General features: G+C 37.9%; 2 protein-coding genes across 3 annotated transcripts in view; one reads left to right on the top strand and one right to left on the bottom strand.

Annotated features, from left to right (window-relative positions):
- The window catches only part of tpcn3 (two pore segment channel 3), an 81,510-nt gene extending 65,233 nt beyond the window's left edge, over nucleotides 1–16,277 (top strand). The window contains exons 14-20 of one of the 2 annotated variants that reach the window (XM_069887659.1): nucleotides 831–900; nucleotides 986–1,205; nucleotides 11,244–11,334; nucleotides 11,425–11,538; nucleotides 11,623–11,735; nucleotides 13,154–13,290; nucleotides 14,925–16,277. In XM_069887659.1, coding sequence (XP_069743760.1) covers nucleotides 831–900; nucleotides 986–1,205; nucleotides 11,244–11,334; nucleotides 11,425–11,538; nucleotides 11,623–11,735; nucleotides 13,154–13,290; nucleotides 14,925–14,960 — 781 coding nt within the window. In that variant the 3' untranslated portion in view covers nucleotides 14,961–16,277. The remainder of the gene's footprint in view (nucleotides 1–830; nucleotides 901–985; nucleotides 1,206–11,243; nucleotides 11,335–11,424; nucleotides 11,539–11,622; nucleotides 11,736–13,153; nucleotides 13,291–14,924) is intronic. The other variant, XM_069887660.1, reaches the window with a different exon arrangement.
- Nucleotides 16,278–16,438: 161 nt separating this feature from the next.
- bub1 (BUB1 mitotic checkpoint serine/threonine kinase) overlaps nucleotides 16,439–22,658 on the bottom strand; it is a 53,744-nt gene continuing 47,524 nt past the window's right edge. The window contains exons 20-25 of the mRNA XM_069887678.1: nucleotides 22,103–22,227; nucleotides 20,763–20,924; nucleotides 19,675–19,832; nucleotides 17,182–17,362; nucleotides 16,870–16,976; nucleotides 16,439–16,769 (exon numbers count right to left, since the gene is read on the bottom strand). Coding sequence (XP_069743779.1) covers nucleotides 16,568–16,769; nucleotides 16,870–16,976; nucleotides 17,182–17,362; nucleotides 19,675–19,832; nucleotides 20,763–20,924; nucleotides 22,103–22,227 — 935 coding nt within the window. The 3' untranslated portion in view covers nucleotides 16,439–16,567. The remainder of the gene's footprint in view (nucleotides 16,770–16,869; nucleotides 16,977–17,181; nucleotides 17,363–19,674; nucleotides 19,833–20,762; nucleotides 20,925–22,102; nucleotides 22,228–22,658) is intronic.

The following is a 22,658-nucleotide window of genomic DNA, read 5'->3' on the forward strand; positions in this document are numbered from 1 at the left end:
CAGTATGGAAATGGTGTGTGGAATTAAAAAGGTTGGCCACTGGGAGGCCCCTGCTACTGCAGCAGACAGTGTGAAGGTGCTCAATGAAACAATCTCCCAGTCTGCATCCAGTCTCTACAACATCGAGAAAGCCACATTGGGAGCACTGGATGCAGTAAATGACACTAGTAAGGACCTCCCAGTGGCCAATCAGTTTAACTCCACACCATTCCCATGTCGACATGGCATACTCTGTCAAACTAAACCTGCCTACAAATTGGATGTGCAACATCTAGTATTTCTGTCTGGGCCCTCTCCAACCAGATGGCTTCAACACCTGCCTCCTAAACCACTCCACCGATTTTGTTTCTTATCCTATCCCTCTGTCTCCTTTCCTCCAGCACCCCACCCCTTCCACTCCTTCTCCTATTACAGCTAGCCCCTCCCCCATTACTCCTCAGCCTTTTTTCTATTCTACCCTCCTGCCTGAATCCACATATGGCCTCTTGCCCATTAGCTTGTCCTCCTCCCCCTACCATTTTACCTGGGCACCTGCCTGCTTTTTGCTCATGCCTTGACAAAGGGGCTCAGCTGTAAACGTTGGTGACCCTTGTATGCGTGACCTGCTGAGTTGCTCCAGGACATTTGTGTATTGAGCTCCGTCTCCTTGTCCTGCTTTTAATTGCGAGTGAATATGAATTGAAGATGCACCTTTTTTTTTCCGGCCTCCACTTCATAGGGGTGGAGAGAAAGCAAGTGGAATGCATATCAGGACAAAAGCAGAGTCTGTTTCACAATCTCTGAAAACAATGAGCTTTTCCTTGTTTCAATAAATCTGTTGCTTTTTGCAGATTCCGGATTTTGCTCAACACGTTAGTAAATCTCATACCCACCATGCTAACCTATGCAGGACTATTGATGGTAAGGAGATATGATCTTAGCCCTTTGGGTCACTAAACTTTTTAAATAAAAAAGACATTCCAAATGCATTTTCCCTTTTTGTAAGGTCGTATACTACATTTTTGCGATCGTTGGAATGGAAGCATTCAAAGGGAGGATCCATTTTTATGGTGCTAATTCCAGTGATCCTGCAGCAAAATATTGTGGGAATCCAGCACTGAAGGGATCACAGTTTGCTGCTCTTAAATACTGCAAGAATAACTTCAATAATCTTCTTTCAGCCTTCATTTTGCTGATGGAGTTGACAGTGGTTAATCAGTGGCATGATATCCTTTTACTGTTTTCAAATGATCATGTCTTATTGTCTTTCCCACTGGAATTGTGATCTTATTAACTCTGGCTGCATAACTCAATGTATCAATGTCCTGCTGGGTGAACACAGGCTGGAGGGACCATGTGAAATTACCAATGGCAATTGGTAGGGTTAGCGCCTCAGTTACAGGCAGTTTGCAAGGGTCCAACCAGGTCGCCCCCTGTCGGAACCCAACCGGGTCCCTGACCTACCTCAGAGGTAGTCGTGGAACCCAGTAAAACTTAATAGGTATCGTCCATGGCCGACTTGTAAAGGAAAATGGCCAACCCGCTCATTCGGGTGAGGTCAGCACGTGTGCGTGCGTCACCATGGCAGCCAGCATCCGAACATCCTTCTCGTTTGCCATTTGGACTTCGATTCTTCCAGTGAGTGCGTGACACATCATTCACCGTGGGGATGGGATCCCCCTATTAAGTTGCCGGGTTGGCAATTTAATGGGTAGATTCCCCCCTCCCCCACGATTTGAAAGGTGCTTCCAGACCTTTTTACCCAGTAAATGCACCCAGGTCTCAGGAGGACTACCAAGGTGCTCCAGTTTGAAAAGGGATTATGTTTCAGTTCAGGTCCTGTTACTGAGACTGAAGTGGGAATGTACACTTGTCAAGTATATCAAGGGGGATTATGAAAAGAAAAAAGGGTCAGAGAGGTCAAGGGTTGATAGATGGGTTAATGGTCAGAAGTGGGTGGGAGAGACAGGTAGAGTCAAAGAAATCAGTGGGAATGGGGGAAGAGAAAAGTGAGATCAGGTGCAGATAAAGGAGAAATGAAACCAGTGGAAATGGATAGGGGTTAGGAATTACCCAAAATTGAAAAATTCAGTGTTCATGTCATTATGGTTTTTAAAAAATATTTTATTTAAAATAAAACCACTAGAGCAATAAATCTTAATCCAAATACATGTGGTATTTTATAAGAAAGGAAAACAGAAAGAAAAACTTCCTAAAAATTCCCCCAACTCCCTACAAACTTAAAAAAAAGGTAAAAGAAGAGGGACAAGAAAACCACAACAGGAGACTTCGCTTTCCGATACTTTTAAATATTCATTGAGGCCTACAGGAGAAAGGGTATGTCGAGATTCATTTAAATTTTAATACCAACAGTTTGTAAATATGGGCTTCATATTTCACAAAAATAGTATATTTATCTCTTAAATTATAAGTAAAATTTCTCGTGGAATACAGTTCTGAACTTCAGCATGCCATCTATCCATTCCCAGGTTTAATAGTGGAACACTGCCAAGTCGAATACAAAAAAAAGTACCAACTTGTCTGCATCTAAAACAGAAATCTGAATAAATATAATTCATATAATGTAACTTTTGTGATTTAAATATAACTGATGAATAAAATTACATTAAACTAACTGATTCCCACATTTATTGTACTTTTCATACTTGCTCTACATTTCTGAATCCATCTACATTCATCTTATTTAAATCTACCTCCCATTTATGTCTTGATTTATGAACTTGTAGTGGGCCGGGTCAACCCCACACAAGACGGGCCGAATCGGCATAGCATACAGCCAGCGCGGCAGGGCATAGGGGCTTTCCCCCTCACCGCGCAGAGTTCCAGGCTGCAGGAGCGTGTTGCCAGGGGAATGGCCAGGCCTCACAGCAGCATTATGACATCACTCCCTGAGCCTGTCACCTCCCCGAAAAAGGAACGTGTGCAGTTTGAATAAACTGCAGTTACTAGTTTACTTGCTTGGTGTGGACAGCGTTTATTTCAGCAGTTCTGCCTTTAGCAGTGCCACAAACTCCTTTTTGAGCCTTCTTTTGTAATAATTTTTTCATCTTTGAAATGAATTTCTTTACATCCCTAGTACATAATAATAATTCAACTTGTGTCTCCACTGGTAATACTAAATCTTGACCAATAATTTCTCCAAAAAAGTCTCCTAACTTGATAAAAATAACATTTTATATTTTCCAATATCTTAAAATTTTCCTTCATTCTATTAAAGGAATGAATTTCCCAGCTTCAATACAATCTTTAGTTTTCTTACTACCACAATTCTACCAAATTTTTTACAATTTATTTTTTTAAAAAATTTTTTATTTTTCACACCATAAACCACATTGACCAAGATACATACATTTTCCTTTTCAAATATATATAGTGTCATTTTCTCCCCCCTCCCTCCTCCCATCCCACCCTCCCTACCTCCCCCCCCCGTTCATTTAAAGTACAGATTCTAAGATACATTAAACCAGTCAAACAATGTTGTCACTCAATAAAAATAAACAAGAAATTCCACTGAGCCAATTATTTTCATTTCCTTCTCCTTTCGTTAATTTAGGTGGTAAATGTCCCCGGTAGATTTTCTCTATTGTGTTTCATGTATGGCTCACATATTTGTTCAAATATTGTAATATTATTTCTTAAATTATATGTTATTTTTTCTAATGGAATACATTTATTCATTTCTATATACCATTGTTGTATTCTCAGGTTATCTTCTAATTTCCAGGCTGACATAATACATTTTTTTGCTACGGCTAGAGCTATCATAACAAATCTTTTTTGTGCACCATCCAAATCAAGTCCAAATTCTTTGTTTTTTATGTTACTTAGGAGGAAAATCTCTGGGTTTTTTGGTATATTGTTTTCTGTAATTTTATTTAATATCTGGTTTAGATCTTCCCAAAATTTTTCCACTTTCTCACATGTCCAGATTGCATGAATTGTTGTTCCCATTTCTTTTTTACAACGAAAACATCTGTCAGATACTGTTGGGTCCCATTTATTTAACTTTTGAGGTGTAATGTATAGCCTGTGTATCCAGTTATATTGTATCATACGTAACCTCGTATTTATTGTATTTCTCATCGTTCCAGAGCATAACTTCTCCCGTTTCCTTTTTTATCTTTATATTTAAATCTTGTTCCCATTTTTGTTTAGTTTTACCATTTGTTTCCTCATTCTCCTTTTCTTGCAGTTTAATATACATATTTGTTATAAATCTTTTGATTATCATTGTGTCTGTAATCACATATTCAAAATTACTTCCCTCTGGTAACCTCAGACTGCTTCCCAATTTGTCCTTCAAGTAGGATCTCAGTTGGTAGTATGCCAACACTGTATCATGAGTTATATTATATTTATCCTTCATTTGTTCAAAGGATAATAATTTATTTCCCGAAAAACAATTTTCTATTCTTTTGATCCCTTTTTTCTCCCATTCTCTAAAGGAAAGGTTGTCTATTGTAAAAGGAATTAACTGATTTTGCATCAGTATTAGTTTTGGTAATTGGTAATTTGTTTTATTCCTTTCTACATGAATCTTCTTCCAAATATTGAGCAGATGATGTAATACTGGAGAACTTCTACGTTGTACCAATTTTTCATCCCATTTATATAATATATGTTCAGGTATCTTCTCCCCTATTTTATCTAGTTCTAATCTAGTCCAATCTGGCTTTTCCCTTGTTTGATAAAAATCTGATAGGTATCTTAATTGTGCGTGTTTGTCTTTTTTCCTTGATGCCAATACCATTCTCTTAGCCTGTTCTGTCTTAAGCTGCCATGCTAGGATTTTGTGCGTTTTTTTTCTCCTAGCTCATAATATTTCTGTTTTGTCTTCATTATGTTCTTCTCCACCTTATATGTTTGTAGTGTTTCATATTTTATTTTTTTATCTGCCAATTCTCTTCTTTTAGTTGTATCTTCCTTCATTGCTAATTCTTTTTCTATATTTACTATTTCCCTTTCCAACTGCTCTGTTTCCTGATTGTAGTCCTTCATCTTGGTTACATAACTTATTACTTGCCCTCTAATGAATGCTTTCATTGCATCCCATAGTATAAACTTATCTATCACTGATTCCGTATTTATTTCAAAGTTCATTTTAATTTGTCTTTCAATGAATTCTCTAAAATCCTGCCTTTTAAGTAGCATGGAATTTAATCTCCATCTATACATTCTTGGAGGGATGTCCTCTAACTAACTCTATTGTCAATATCAAGGGTGAATGGTCCGATAATATTCTAGCTTTATATTCTGTTTTTCTTACTCTGTCTTGCCTACGAGCTGATAACAGGAATAGGTCTATTCTTGAGTATGTTTTATGTCTTCCCGAATAATATGAATATTCCTTTTCCTTTGGGTGTTGTTTCCTCCATATATCCAAAAGTTGCATTTCTTACATCGATTTAATTATAAATTTGGTTACTTTGTTCTTTCTGTTAATTTTTTTCCCAGTTTTATCCATATTTGAATCCAAATTAAGGTTGAAATCCTCTCCTATTAATATGTTCCCTTGCGTGTCTGCGCTCTTCAAAAAAATATCTTGCATAAACTTTTGATCTTCTTCGTTAGGTGAATATACATTGAGTAGATTCCAAAACTCCGAATATATCTGACATTTTATCATTACGTATCTCCCTGTTAGATCTATTATTTCCTCTTCTATTTTAATTGGTACATTTTTACTGATTAATATAGCTACTCCTCTAGCTTTTGAATTATATCACGATGCTGTTACATGTCCTACCCAATCTCTCTTTAATTTCTTATGCTCCATTTCAGTTAAATGTGTTTCCTGCACGAATGCTATATCAATTTTTTCTTTTTTCAGTAAATTTAACAGTTTCTTCCTTTTGATTTGGTTATGTATTCCGTTAATATTTAAAGTCATATAGTTCAACGTAGCCATTTCATACTTTGTTTATCTTCCCTTTCCATTTCCTCATAATCACCTTTCCTTCTTATCCATTTCTGCTTTCTTGTTTTGAACACTTTTTAAGACAACATTTCTAAAACATCATTATATTTTCCCTTATTCTCCTATCTAAAACTTCTTTAACCCCATTCTCCCCTCCCCCTCCTGAGTTGCCCTTTATCCCTTGTTGGGCAACCACATCTCCCCTCTCCATTTGGATTTGCTAATTCACTCGCAAGCGTCAACTGATTTTGCAGTGACCGTAACTCCTCCCCACCCAGCCCCCCCCAGAAAAGATTTCAATTTTCATATGTAACAAAGGTCACTCTTTTAATTCCCTCCTTATTTCCTCTGTTCCCTTTCATTCCCTTATTAATTCTTATCTATACTCTATATATTTTCCTCTAAATACGGATACACTCACGTACACACATATATACATACACATCTATACATATAAATAAGTATATATATATATATATATATACATATAGTTCGTGGTCATTTTTACTCTCATTACATGTCTTCATCTCTCTGCTTGTTTTGTAGTTGTTCTGCAAATTTTCGTGCTTCCTCCGGATCCGAGAATAGTCTGTTTTGTTGCCCTGGAATAACTATTTTAAGTACCGCTGGGTACTTTAACATAAATTTATATCCTTTTTTCCATAGGATCATTTTTGCTGTATTGAACTCCTTCCTCTTCTTCAGGAGTTCAAAACTTAAGTCTGGATAGAAAAATTTTTTTTGACCTTTGTATTCCAGTGGCTTTTTGTCTTCTCTTATTTTCTTCATTGCTTTCTCCAATATATTTTCTCTTGTTGTATATCTTAAGAATTTTACTAAAATGGATCTTGGTTTTTGCTGCGGTTGTGGTTTCGGGGCTAGTGTTCTATGTGCCCTCTCTATTTCCATTTCTTCCTGCAATTCTGGTCTTCCTGGGACCTGGGGATCCAATCTTTTATAAATTCTCTCATATTCTTGCCTCCTTCATCTTCCTTAAGGCCCACTATCTTTATACTATTTCTTCTATTATAGTTTTCCATTATATCTATCTTCTGAGCTAACAGCTCTTGTGCCTCTTTAACTTTTTTATTCGATTCTTTTAATTTCTCTTTTAAGTCCTCTGCTTCCATTTCTATAATTATTTCTCGTTCTTCCACATTGTCCACTCTTTTTCCTATCTCTGATATGACCATCTCTATTTTATTCATTTTTTCTTCTGCACTCTTAATTCTTTTTATTTCATTAAATTCTTGTAATTGCCATTCTTTTACTGATTCCATATATTCTTTAAAAAAAAATATATCCATTGTCCTGCCTTTCCCTTCTTCTTCCATTTCTTCTGGGTTGGCCATCTGTTGTTTCCTTGTTTTCTTTTTGCTCTCTTCTTGTTCTCATTGTTTTCTCTGTTCTCTTCCTGTTGCTTGTGGCAGCTGTCACTCTCAGCTGTGGAGATCGACTCCTCAGCTGTTCCCCCCTCCCGTCAGTGTTTTTTTTCATGCGCATCGCGCATGCGCGGTTGCGCACTTTTACTTGGCTCCGCGAGCCATTTTTGTAGTCCCGAGCTCGGGACTTCCACCGACCTTAGGGAGCGGGCTTCTCTCTCCGCGGCGGGCCTCCTCGGACAGGTAAGGCCTTCACCTTCTTCTTCCGATGTTCTTTCTTCTTCTCTTCTTCCTGTTGCTTTTGACTTTTCTCTCTTCGCTGCCATTTTCTTCTCACCTTTACTTTTACTTTGTTTTAATTTTTATTCTTGTGCCTTTGTGTTTAGTGTATTTTTTTTTAAACTTTCCTGGAGAGGGCTGGAGTTCCCTGACCGACCATTACTCCATCACGTGACTCCGCTAAAATTTATTTTCCTTAGAAAATGGGATGTCTATTTTGAAATAGACATTAAACCCAGATATTAAACCTCTTCCTCCAATCTCTTTATCAATTTTATTCCAAAGTTCATTAAATGTTTCAGTATGAGTGTTTGTTTATTTGCTGTTAACAATCTTGCATTCCACTTATATATAAAATATTGTGAATCTGTTTCTCCTATTTTATCAAGTTCTATATTGACCTGGATGAAACATTATTTAACTCATACATTAATAAATTTCAACTGTGCTGCTTTATAATAATTCATAAAATTGGGGAGCTGTAAACCTAAATCATACTTTCACATCAATTTCTCAAAACAAACCCTGGCCATTTTTCCTTTCCGTAAAATTTTTAGAACACAAACATTTAATTGCTTAATTTTTTTGAGGAATTGAAATTGGAATCGATTGGAATAAATATTGCATTCACGGGAAAACATTAATCTTAACGCAATTTACATTACCCACCAAAGTAATAGATAACATATTCCTTTTTTCCCAAATTCTTTTTAATTTTCTATAAAGATAAAAAATAGAATTTAAATAATTTTGTCAAATCTGATTGCACACGATTACCTAAGTATTTTATTCCAAGATCTGGCCATCTGGATTCAATTATTTCCTTACATTTCTGATAATCTCCATTAACTAAAAACGTAATTTCACTCTTCTCCCAATTTATTTTATATCTCCATATTCTTTTATTCTAATTTTAAGTTGTTGGAAAGAATTTAAAGGGTCTGTTAAATAAATCAAAACATCATCTGCAAATACAGTTATATTCTTCTTGCTTCACCCTAATACCCACAATCTTTGAATCTTGTCTTATAAATTCAGCTAACAGTTCTATTGCTAAAACAAATAAAGCTGGTGATAATGGGCAACCTTGTCTACTTGACCTCGTTAATTCAAAAGATGTTGAAATCTGTCCATTTGTCACTACTTTTGCAATAGGTTTTTTTATATACAGCATTTTAACCCAATCTATAAACATTGAACCCAATTTACATTTCTCTAAAACTTTAAAGAGGAAATCCTATTCTAATCTATCAAATGCCTTTTCAGCATCCAAAGTCACTGCCTCACTTGGGTCTCCCCTTTTAGAACCAAATATATCAAACTAAGAAGCCTTGCTACATTATCTGTAGATTTCCGACCCTTAACAAATCCAATTTGATCCATATGTATTAATTTCAGTAAATATTTTGCCAATGCATTTGCTAATATTTTATAATCAACATTTAATAATGAAATTGGTCTATAAAGGTCCTGGTTTCATTGGATCTTTTTTTTGGAATGACTAATAATTGAAATGAAAAGGGATTCCAACAGAGGAAGTACCTTCAGAGCATAATTCAACATCTCCATTAATGGAGATATTAAAAGATCTTTAAATTTCTTATAAAATTCTACAGGAAACCCATCTTTTCCTGGCAATTTGTTATTTTACATTGAACTCATTACCTCACTAATTTCCCTTGCCATAAGTCTATCTTATTTTCAATATGTACTGATTCTGAATGATACAATTCAGAATAAAATGTCCTAAATACATCATTATATGTAATAGTCCCTGAAGATTTTTCAACTGCATTAATGACTCTAGATGTCTGTTCTGTTTTCATTTGTCATGCTAAAACTTTGAGCTCTTTCTCTGCTTAGTTCTTTGGATTAATTTTTTCTGTTCTATATGTCTGAATAGTGTTATAATGAAGTTTTTTATTATTAATTTTTTTCTTCAGGATTATTTTGTAAATCTTTTTCTAATTTACCCATGTCCTGTTCTAACTTTTATATATTCCTTTTTTAATTTTAGCTGAATAACATTATTTGACCTCGTATATATACTTTTAATTCATCCCAAATATATTTATTATCTATTGAATTAAAATTGACTTCTAAAAATAATTGAATTTGCTTTCTTATAAAATCACAAAAATCTACTCTTTTTAGGGTTAGGGTATTAAACCTCCGTCGTCTAACCTTTTCTTCGTCTAAGGTTGAACATGACAATAAAATGGGCGAATGATCAGAAATTATTCTTTCTTTATACTTAACTTTACGAATCGTTCCTTTTAACGGTGCCGATAAAGATCTATTCTCCAATAAGAGTCATGTCTTTGAGAATAGAAAGATTAATCTCTTTCTCTAGGATTCAGCTTTTTACCAAATATCAACTAAATTTTATTGCTTCATAAAACTTAATATAGCCTTCGCCACTTTAGTTCTTATTACTGTTTTAGTTGATTTATCCAATGATGGATCAAGACAACAATTGAAATCACCTTCTATTAAAACTTTTTCTTGAGCTTCTGCCAAGAATTTAAAAATATATATTCTTTATAAAATCTTCATCATCTACATTTGGTGCATATTCAGGTGTTCACATTTCAGAAAAAAATCTGGCAATTAATCAAAACACATCTTCCCACAGGAGCAACTTTAGTATCAAAAATTTTTTACTGTTTTTTTTTAATTAATACAGCTACTCCTCTTGGTTTATGCCATTATGTTTAAGCTGTCTAAGGAATATTTTTATTTGGAAATTATTCATTTTTCGCATTTTCTGTTTTCACTTGTACGTTGCATAGTTGTGTATCTACCTCCGTTTTGATTAGAGTTACTTTGCTTTGGTTGGTCCTTCGGTGCTTTGAACTCTGATGAAGAATAATAGTTGCCAAGTAGTTTTGGAATTATGAAGCCTATTTGTAAAAACTTTGGATTGCATTGAGCAGGTGAATTGTGGAAATTTGATAACTCTTTTTGAATATGAAATGAGAAAATGCATCATTTGGAGAGCTGTTTGCATGCCTTGAATGGAGAAAATTGTGCTGAACTTTCTCTGAGAACAGGTGCTGTTACCATGTTTACTTGTGCAAAAGCCTAATAGCCTGAATACGCCCGAGATTGTCTGATCTTGAAAGCTAAGCAGACTCAGGACTGGTCAGTACTTGAAGGGGAGACTGCCTGGGAATACCAGGCGCTATAGGTTTCTGTAAGGGGTGCTGGACAAAGTGGCCACTCTATCTGCCTTGTGGTAGACAAAAGAATTTCATGGATGTTACATTCTAAATGTAGTATTACATGGCAATAATGAAACTTATTTTTACCTATTGTCCACTTGCACTAGTTTTGCAAAGGTAATGGTGCAGTTTAAGTGAAGAAAGAGTTGACATTCAGCTGCTTCAGGGCACGTGCAGATCAAAACAGAGATACCAGGGAACCAGTTTGAGTTGATGCGATAACTTAATAACCTGGTACCAGATTTTGGTTGGAAAGGGTCTTCAAAATTTTATTCATCCACAGAGGGAATAGAAATTGTTCTGTTGCAGTGCTCTTGCTGTTTGAGATGAGCATTAGTGGTGTGGTGAACAACCAGCACACCTATTTTGAAAGAGGTGTCTCACCTTTCTGGACAGAATCATTATCAATCATGATTCTTTTATAATCCTTAACAATCACACCTCTTGCAACTGGATTCGTGAAGGTGACGCACCTGACTGCAAGGATCTTCTTTGTCATCTTTCACATTCTGGTGGTTATTATACTTATCAAGTAAGTCTGGTGTTTTTTTTAAATAATTGCACGAATATAATAAGTTGAGATTGACACATTTGCCTTTTTGTTCCATTTCTCCTCTGAAAGTATCTTCATAGCATTTGTTTTGGAAGCTTTTTTTGTGGAATACTCTCTGTCCAGGAGTGCTGTGGAAACTGCTGTTGAGAAGAAAATTCAAGAACTTGGAATGGGAGACTGTGTGTAAGCATCATTCAATAGTATTAGATGCATGGAGTTGCAAGTTCTCATCTGTCAGACACCCTTTAAAATGTACAATTAATGTAGGGACCATCCAGCTGGAAACCTGCTTCAAGTTATGGAAACAAATGAAAATGATCTTGGCAATACTGATGATACCAATTTGAAATCCAATCTGAGATTCAGAATTGCATCAATTAGTAAGTATATGCCTACATAATTATATTGCTTCATTAAAAGAAGATTTTTCAATGTCCATCTCTCTGAAGGATGGTTGCTATAGTGCAGTGGTTTTCAAACTTTTTATTTCCACTCACGTACCCCCTTAAGTAATCCCTATGCCATAGGTGGTCTGTGATTAGGGAGGGATAGCTTAAGGGGGTAGGTGGGTGGAAAGAAAAAGTTTGAAAACCACTGTTTTAATTGTCCCTCATTAACTCGCTAAGTGCAGGGTTTCATAACTCCAAAGGAAATGGGCCAATGACAATTTTTCTCAAGCAAAATATTTCAGTAACAATTGGGCCTAGAGTAGTGATTCTCAACCTTCCCTTCCCACTCACGCACCCCTTTACTAATCACAGAGCACCCATGGCATAGGGAATACTTAAAGTGTTAGACGAGTAGAAAACAAAAAGTTTGAAAACCATGAAACCGCTTGAAAATCTTTGTTCACTTCATAATCTTGTTAGCAGTAAGATCAGAGAATGTACTATCTTGACTTCAACAATCCTTTTGCTGTTTAGATGAGTGACTTTTTATGATCTAGCTTGTAGCATCTGACTGTTGACTTCTGGATGTAAGAAACATTATTGTAGCGTTAGGGGTCACTTTCATAAGTACACAATGGAAAACTTTATATGGACGAGTTCTGGTTCTTTTTCCCTCCCTTCCTCAAACACCCAACCTTAAACCAGGGTCCTAGGGAAGACGCTGGAAATTCTCAGGTCGTTTGAGATGCTTAACTTTTAATGAGAACCTCTGTGATAATCTGTGCAGAAACAATCTTAAATTGAACTTTCTTTTCGAGAAAATAAAGTTAGAGGGATGAATATTTCCCACACTGGCACCTTTATTTTTAGTTCCTCTTTGGAGTTAATATGGTTTTGTAATTGGTTTCTTAATTTAAGGAATTCTAACTTGGATCCTACCATTATATAGTCCATGTACAATTGTTGACTTGTATGCTCCCAGATGCACCTTGGTAAATTTCCTTCAAGGATGTGAGCAGCCAGCTCCTGTGCTGCATTCTGTGTCCTCGGTCCTCAAGCTGCACAAATGGTTTAGTGACACCTGAACATTGTGTGCAGCCCTTTATTTAAAGTTTAATTGACCAGAAACCAAAACAGACTACGCAAGTGTCTTGAGAAGCTGTAGATACCAGAATCCACGAGTGAACAATGAGAAGCTGAAGGAACTTTGGTCAGGCACCAGCCTCGGAGAGAAATGGACAATCAACGTTAAGTCGAGACCCTTTAAAGTAGAATAAAGTGGAAGGGGAGATGGAAAGTATAAAGAGGGACATGCCTTGTCTACTCTTGTGTGACTAATATTTTTCCTTAACATCACCAATTTCTTTGAGGATTCTTGTAAATGAACAATTTTCCCCCATTATTTATAGGATACAAGACAGTTGACGCCTTACTACAGCACATGTTCGAGGAAGAGTTAAAACCTGAAGATGAAATACCCACCTTGGAAGAGATTGATAACCTCTCACCGGATGACTTCCCGGCAAGGCCACGAACCTTTGATAATGTAATATAATTATTTTGTAAGAATTTAATTTGCATTTTTCCCTTTTCAATTACGGGTTATAAATTTTATATGGAAAGATTGAGTATAGAAATGGCTCACCTTGCTAATTAAGCACCATATACTTCAACATTTGAGGCAAATTGAATTTTTGTACAGTGATGTTCAGTTTTTCCACAAGTTATGTATTGAATACAGAGAGAAAAGTAATTTAATGGCTGGTTAGTTATTTTCCTGCCCCCTCACAGAAATCCAGTTATTATAATAGTCAAATGTTAAGAGCTGCTGCCTTTTGAACCACAACTTCAACAGTACTTCCTCCTTCTAGCTTATCCACCCCATAGGATGATGCTGGCTTCTTTCAGTCAGTGTGTGGGGTTTGATAAGAGGATACCCCACTCCTCAGAAAGGAACAGCGTGTATATGAATGGAGTTGGATGAGTTGGGGTTGCACAGGTCCAGACCCATCTTCTCAAAATCCCCTCCTAGATCCTGCAGCATGGTGAGGTCCAAGACAGCTGGGGGTAGTTCTATTGCAGTGAACGGCCAGACCAAGATTCGATGCAAAGGATTCACGTATTGGCTAGATGGCCCTTAACCCTATGAGAGGGTTCATCTGCCCTTTAATAGGTCTTATTTTTCATCCTGCAGAATGTCTAACCTCCACACCAGGCAAGCCTGATGGGTGAGCCAGTTTAATCGCCGACCACCTGACAGGTGGTACTGGATTATATGGTACCAGTAGCACTTAGAAAAGTGACCTGATAAGTGGAGGCAGAGAAACCCCCTCCATGAGTGCTCTGTGCATACAGCCCTTTTTTCTGCTGCACAGAATTCTGGGAGGGTAGGTCCACCATCGCTTGATGCATGCATTTCATCCAACTTTCCTAACGTTTTTATAAATTGAGGCTGTGTTTTATTGCCGCTACCACATTCCCATAGCACAAAACAATTTAAAATGTTTAATTATAGCCCCTTTCACACTTGCAAGTGATCCGAGGAATTAACTGCCAATCGGCCTTTAAAGTGCCTAGTGTGCAACCGAAATCAGCTCAACCATAGCTCCCCCCACCACAGTATTTATAAATTGTACACAATAATGCTACCAACTTTCCCATGCTGTTTAAATTGAGCGCTATAGTGGTACAAACTTTCTAACTTTATTTAAAAATGGTCTGCTATTGCCATTTATTGCTTGCACTTTCCCCCGGTTCCTTATAAAGGTTATATAGGCCGGTACAACAACAATAGAGACTGAAGGGCTCATAAGCTTAATTAAGTTATAATTAGTCATGATTCATTTTGTTCAAATACAAGATCAGGATTTAGGGCATCATTCGATGCATCACAATGTCACCGGTAGAACAGTCCTAACCCTGGGGATGGCTCCTTACAAATATGAAAGCGTTCAGTGCCCCAGTTAAGAGTGGTCAAGTATAAAAAGCCGAACCGCCATTCCTATCCCAGGACACTGAATCACCAATTTAGTGGGATGCAAGTGTGAAAGGGGCTTATGTTATAATTAGGCATGATTAATTTTATTTAAATACAAGATAATAATGCATTGATCAGGATTTAGTAAACCGAACACAAAGTTTCTACCTTTCTAATCTTTTGTTTCCTTCACATTCCTGCAGGCGCCATCAACCCCAGGGATGATGCAATCTACCTAGGCGGTCCATCCCCGGCGTAATTTGATGACTGTATGTCTATTAAGCTTTCACACTGGACCCTTAACCAGTAGATTGGCTGTCAATTACTAGGACAAGGTGCTAGTGTGAAAGGGGCTTCTGTAACCCATCTGTTCATGGTGGTGCCACTCCTGTTTCCTGGGACTCGCCCTGAGCTGCTTGTCATTGTTAATGCTAATTATACCAACCTTTCTTTCAAGATAATGGGGGCACAGCAATCACTCGACCGGCTCAGCGTCCAATGAAGTCTGGCTTCAAGGTCCACTCTGGACATGTGCACAAAGTTTTACACTGACACACCAATATAGCACTGAACAAAACTGAATTACTGTTTGAAAGATAAGCAAAGAACTTGCCTGCTCATTGTCAGTGAAGTAGTCCATGGTATTTTTTTTAAAATCCCTGACTCCAGGCCAATATTTGTTGTAGTGTACATATTCAGCTTTGACCATGTGGCAGATGTACGTTGAACAGCATTAGGCCATACTGAGTCTTGTCAGTCAAAGTTTATGTTCTAACTGAGGGGTGAGCACTAGTGGAAGACATCTGCAAGCTGGGAAACTTGTACAATAGACAAACATGCTAGAGGAACTTCACAGAGGATGCAGCAACTATGGAAGGTAATATGAAAGTGACATTTTGGGCCCAAACCCCTCTTCAGGTGTGTTGAAAACCCTGGGGGGCTGGGGGAAGAAAGCGCAGGCTAGCGGGGTGCTAGGCAGGTAGGGGAGAGAAAAGAAGTTACTGGGGAGTGGCATGGGTGGAGAAGTTTGCACACTGCTAGAAGGAAGGGGGTGGGAGCTGGAGGAAGGGAGTCAGATGAAGGAAAGCAAGAGAATTAGGAGAGGGGATTACTGGAAAATGGAGAATTCTAAATTGATCCACTGCTTTTCCTCCAATTATGTTGGTCTCAACCTGTGGTCCAAGGCTATGTGGACAGACATACAAGTCTGGCATTAAAGTGACCAAATCACAGTGTCCCTTCCCCCCCTGCAAAAGAGCCGACACAGGGAACATCAAATGCAGTAATTGACCTCAACATGCTCTTCATTTTCTGCCACCTATATGTTGGATGTGGCAGCTCTATGAGGTGATAGATGAGGTGAACCCTGTCATTGTCTTTTTTGGGGGTGGAAAATGTTGGTGTATTAATGGCAGTAGAGGGGCAGCCATGTTTTCTGAAGGAGGACATCACATTATCCTCGAATGAAAGCCTCGTGGGTGAGACAGAGGGAATGGAGAGAAAGGATTATGGTGCATCTCAGCTCATTCCTGAATAAAATACACATTTTGAAGCAGCTTTAACGTTGGTCTTATTGGAACTCTTGCTTTAGAAAAAAAAATCAAATTTCACAATCAATTCCATCTTCAGTTTACATTAAAAAAAAGTGCATATAAAAACAACTGTCAGATTACCCCCAATAACCTTTTATATGCATTAGAGTAGAGACAAACTCACCTTTGGATGGTTGCATTTTTTAATCTAGATTTCACCACTACGTGCAATGAAATAACATTTTAAACAAAACAGGAATTGAATTTGCACACCGCCATATTTACACAAAGATCTGGAGGGCAGCTCCACCAACTCACGCTCTTCTTTGTGAATGCTTCTTTTCAAGCAAAAGCACCATCAAGCGCTGGCGAAGCGATTTCAGTTTTTTTGAGTACTGCTCCTTGAAGAGTAACACCAGCTCCTCTCGCAGATCTCGAAGTGATGGCAGACTTTGGCAATTGGGGATGTATAACAAGGTATTGAAGAAACGATTCCACACATCAACGTGATGACCTCTGAAACAACAGAAGCATATGTTGAGTTAGAGAATTCACAAGGAAAAACAAATGCACCTGCAGTTCCCAGTTGTAGGTTAGCTGTTTGCACTAAACTAACCTTTTAAAAGTGGCATTGACCTTCCAGATACCATTTTCCTCCTTTAATTTTAAGTATGAGCCAAAGAGCAGGCAATATACTGTGGCTGCAATTCCAAAATAGTCTGTCTAGAAGCAAACACAAAAATTCATTAGTTGCTCCCCCCAGGACGCAAGACAGAGCTCGTGTTAAATCATGAAGAGGGGTAGTCCAAATTTTTAATTTCAGTCACAAATGAACAGATTATGGCAAAACACTCGTCTTTCTCTGATTGAGTAGAACAGTCACATTTTAATTAAGAAAAGGATGACATTTGTACACTGCATGCCCTACCTGGAAGGTCCATGGCTTCCCCGACAGCATTTCAATACACTGGAAGCCGGATGTCTTACAACTTTCAACAAAAACTGCATTTGGAGGGAACAGCTTCATATCTATGCTTTGACCAAAGTCAATCAATGTCAACCCTTGAGATACACTGTCGTCGACACTTGCTGCATCACTGTCCAGGAACCTAGATTGAATGTGGAAAATTTTCTATTTTAAAAAATGAATAATCTTTCTTTTCAATATTTTTATTAACATTGAAATTTCACATCCAAAAATACAGTTGTTACGGAGTCCAGAGGACCCCAAAAACCAGCAGCCATAGATATGCACCACAACACAGGGTTATTTGAACAAGAAAACAGAATTAAAGTTTAACCTCCTGACTTAACCTACCTAACTACTTAATCCCCCTCTAATACTAAGCGCAGGTGTGTGTAATGTATATTTAAGATTAAAAGAGTTCACTGGATCACAGTCTAATCTCACTCGTTGCAGGCAATTCTTGAACTGTGTACAGAAGTTAGCATTAATAAAGTTCACCATTGTTTGGTGCTTTACAGACAAATGGTTACAACTCAGGAGGGTTCTTGTTGGTTTTCAGAGAGATTCCTTTCTCAGGACATCCACAACAGATTCCTTCCCAATCAGTTTTGCTGACGAAACTTGCCCCCTTCAGGGTTCTCCAAATGATCTCCTTTCTTTCAGGTCACCTTTTGGACCGCCAACCTTCTCCTTTGACCAAGCAGCCTTCCAAAGTTTGCCAGTTTGTCCCTTTGGAACTGATTTCTGTATCTCGTTCTCTCTCCCTCCCTCTCTGAGAGCAAAGCTGTTCTGTTCCTCTGCCTGCAAAAATCACATGCTCTCCTAGGCAAGCTGCTGTATGTTGATACTTTGTTGCTCCTCTGCAAAAGTCCTGCAAATATTGTATGTTTTAAAATGTGTGTGTGCAGCTGCTCTAACAATTCCTCCCAAACCACCTCTAAATACTCTGTCACAGATGGTTTAGATTTTCCTTTTTTTAAATAAAATATCAATACAAACTAGCAAAAAAGCTGTTTGGACAAAAAAAAGGCCAATTCTTATCAGAGAGATAAATTACCTCATTAGTCAACATTTCTACCTTCATAACAAATCAAAGATTATAAAATTAATTCAAAAACGGTCCCCACAGTTGAAAATTTATGCTCAAAGCAGAAAATGAGCATCTAATTTTCTAAAAGTTTAAACATGACACCACAAAATATGAATATCCAAATATGTCAGATTAAAAACGTCCATGGCAGTTCACTGGGCAGCCAATTTCATTTCAGAAAACCTCCAGCTGTTTACGTAATAGTAAAAGGTGGTTTTCTTCATCAGTGGCCCCCATTCTAGTTAAAAATAAAGCTCCAATTTTCATCTAAATAAAATGTTTGGTTCCAGCCTTGCATTCCTTTCGGCGCAGGAAGGATATCAGTAAGACTGAAGGAGTGCAGAGAAGATTTACTAGGATGTTGCCAGGTCTTCAGGAGTTGAGTTACAGAGAAAGATTAGACAGGTTAGAACTTTATTCCTTGGAGGGTAGAAGAACGATGGAAGATTTGATAGAGGTTTACAAAATTATGAGGGGTACGAACAAGAGTTAATGCGACTAGACTCCACTTGGATTAGGAGAGACAAAAACGAGAGGACATGGCTTTTGAGGGAAAGGCAAAGGTTTAGGAGGAACTTCTTCACTCAGTGTGGTGGGAGTGCAGAATGAACGGCCATCTGATGTGGTAAATGCGGGCTCATTCTTAAGTTTTAAGAATAAATTGGATAGATACATGGATGGGAGAGGTCTGGAGAGTTATGGACTGAGCGCAGGCCAATGGAACGAGCAGAATATTTTGGCACAGACTAGAAGGGCCGAATGGACTGTTTTCTGTGCTGTAGTGTTCTATGGTTCTAATTCTCAAAGGCTTTGGTTAGCCAGGTGAATTGGCCCACCTGGAGATGAGTGGTGAGAGAATTAGGGGAGTAAGGGGTTTAGCAGTTGTTAATGGGCATGTGTGAAAGAAGATTCCAGGAAAATACATGGGGGAATGAGATTGCTCAGAGAGCTGGAAAAGACTTGATAGCCTCTTTCCAAGACAAAGTCAGAATTTCCAGGTTTTTGACTTAAAGGAATACTCAATTCAGTTTAACACTGATGAGAAGGTAGCAGTGAGTCAAGAAAGGATCTAGATTGGGGTTTAAATTTGGAGGAAACCCAGCAGATCATGAAGCATCCACAGGAAGGGTAACTAATGTTTCAGGCCTGTGCCCTTCATCAGGTAGATTAGCCATGTGCATTGGCATTTCTCCAGGGCACTCATCCCCTCCATCTACAGACTTTCTAGAGGGATTGATAATTTAATTTCCACCAGGCAGTACAGTCCTTGCCAAGTAGTAGCTTCTTTCCCTGAACAAAGGTATTAGGTGCAAATAACTTTTTCTTTCACCCAAACCACAGAGAGAGAAAAAGTAAAAACAAACCTTTCTCCAAGGATAAAATTGTCAGGTTTTATATCACCATGAATTATTCCAATACAGTGCAGCTGTTCCACTATATAAAGAATATGGATGGCAAAGTAGATCACTAAGGGCTGAGGCATTACTTTTTCAATGAGCGTTTTATACAGATTGGCTGCATTCTGAAATCAAACAAAATAATGAATTTTACTACAGGTTTCAAAAAGTTCACTTCATGTTCAAAGATTAATTACCCTACCGTTCCCCGATTTCCAAAACAAATGGTTTTGTCTCTCAAACTCCAAGTATTTACCCCCAAAATAAAAAATATTTCATTAAGGACAAAGGGAGCAGGTACTTGGAGGTACCATTAACTGCAGGCTTCCTTCCAATTCACACATCAACCTGACGGTGACAGAATGCTCTTTCTATATCATTGCCGGGTCGACATTTTGGAAATGACAATCAATGTAGAGAGTTTCTGTCCCAAAGATGAATCATTAAAAAAAATATACTTAGTAGGGTCCAGAGTCAATGTGGAGGGCTCCAAGAACCACAGCTACCTGCTTCCCAATGTGCTATCAACCCTGATATCAGTAAATCTGGAATACAATTTTTGCTCCAGTTACAATTCTCAGATGACAAGCCAAAGGGATCTGTCACAAATCCTAATACCTACTGTCAAGGACCCAGTAAAAAAAAGTCTGACGCTAAAAAAACTGGAATATGGAATGGTTTAAAGCAAACATTTTTTCCCATAGAACTTGAGGAACACCACAGAACTGATAAATACACCCATTGGACCAGGTACTTACATTACATTCCCCCTGTGACACAGAAGGCAGTTGTTTGGTCCTTCAAGTTTATGGCAGTTCTCATAATATTTCCATTATTTACCCAACCCCATTTAGCTTGCCTCCTCCAAACTTCCTACCATTTGCATCTAGCATAATAGCTTGCCGTACCACTGCGAATAATACGAGGTAAATCAGGACCTTAGAAATATCAGATGGCCCAAATTATGTACCTATGACATGTAAAATTGTTAAATCTTTTACATTGTTCATACAAGGATATTTTTTGTCATGGCAATATTGGCAGCACATAAATACCAGCAAAGTTCCAAAATTGTACAGCTCTCCAACCAAAATGCAGCCATTCTTAAAGAAATGCCCAGAGTGGATACTGTTGTATAGACTGCAAAACATTGGCTTCAATCTCTCAGTTAACTGAGTATTTATGTAGAATTCCCAGGGATTAGATATTTTTTGAACCTGTAAAGCAAAAAGAAAAAACTATATTTATAAAGTGTCTAATTCAAATCATGGGATTATATCAGAATTCAAAGAGGAAACTGTTTTCCTCAGTGTATTCACTACATATGAAAGCAAGAACCCTTTCTGGGACATCTCTGAAAAAAGTTTTGACATACTCCCTTACTGAGGAATTCTGACAGTAAACATTCTCTGCTTCCTTTCCCAACCAGGGATTTGTCATGTCTTAGAATAACCTCTTTTGTACACTATTTACAAAGCATTGATCTTGTATCATCTGCCAACCTGAAACATAAAACAAACTTCTGGAAGAATTCAATGGGTCAAACAGTCTCTTGAAAGTTGAAAAGTTTAGAACATATATTACAGTACAGCCCTTTCAATCATTATGTTGTATTGATCTACTCAACAATCGAAACATTCCCCACCTCACACCCATAACTGTCTATTTTTCTTGTATCCATGCGCTTGTCTAAAAGGTCCCCATTGTACCAGCCTCCACCACTAGGCCTAGCAATATATTCCAGGCACCTGCTACTCTGTGGAACACGCCTGAAATCTCCACTAAACTTTCCCTTCCTCACTCATAAAATCTCCTCTGGTATTTGCTGCTGTCGCTCCAGGGAAAAGGTGCTGGCTGTCCACCCTATCTATGCCTCTCAATCTTGTAGACCTCCAAGTCTCTTCTCATTCTTCTTCACTCCAAAGAGAGAAAAGCCCCAGCTCTGTTAACCCAATCCAGGCAACATTCTGGTAAATCTCCTTTGCACCCTCTCCAAAACTTCCACCTCCTTCCTGTAAAGGAGATGACCAAACTAAACATAATAAATTTGAAATTTGACACAATTTCAAGTAAAATGCTCCTCCTGGTACTTTTAAATCCCTCAATTGGCTTGTTTCTCTCCATCACCTTTCCTCAATAACTGCGTGCGTTTGCTTCTGGCATCTTGCAATTCCTTCAACTGCTTTAATCAAATTTTGGAATCCTTCTTTCCCACTTCCACATGACTTCCAACACCTCAAACATATCATTCATCAAATCCAGCTTGCAGCAAACTAAAACGGAGAGGGGCATATTCTTGTTAATCAAGATCATGAGGAAGTACAAAGCACCAGATCTCAAGAGTAAATCAAATTTAGGCTTCATTCACATTGCAATAAATTCATTGTGTACTCACTTTTAAGCTCACTTTTTGTTGGTTCTTCACATCAGACAAGTTATTCATATCCAAAACTGATGCTTGGTAGACATGAGCAAAGGACCCCTCTCCAAGCAAATAAGAAATTAGGTACATTTCATTTCCTAAACACAGAGAGGAATGAGAGAGAAAAATTGGTGCTGAAGGATGCAAGCAGTTCATTTTTGGAGATACAGCACTGTAACAGGCCCTTGCAGCCTGTGCCGTCCAGTTAACCTGCTAACCACGTTCATTTTTACAATGCGGGAGGAAACTAGCACCCGGAGGCAATTCAATGGGCTGAATAGTCGGCCGTTTTCTATTTTTACGAGCCCAGAGGACCCCAAAACCCAGCAGCAATAGATATTCACCAAGACAAATGGTTACTTCAACAAAAGTTGCTTTTAATTATCTTTAAACATGAAAACAGAATCACACTTTAACTTTCGCATAACTTAACCCCCTTCTAATTCTAAGCCTACGTGTATGTAATGTGTGTGCAAGTTCAGAAAAGTTCTTTGGTTCATAGTCCAATCCCACTTCTCATTCCTCCAAA

The sequence above is a fragment of the Narcine bancroftii genome, chromosome 6 (assembly GCF_036971445.1).
Source record: "Narcine bancroftii isolate sNarBan1 chromosome 6, sNarBan1.hap1, whole genome shotgun sequence".
NCBI lineage: Eukaryota > Metazoa > Chordata > Chondrichthyes > Torpediniformes > Narcinidae > Narcine > Narcine bancroftii.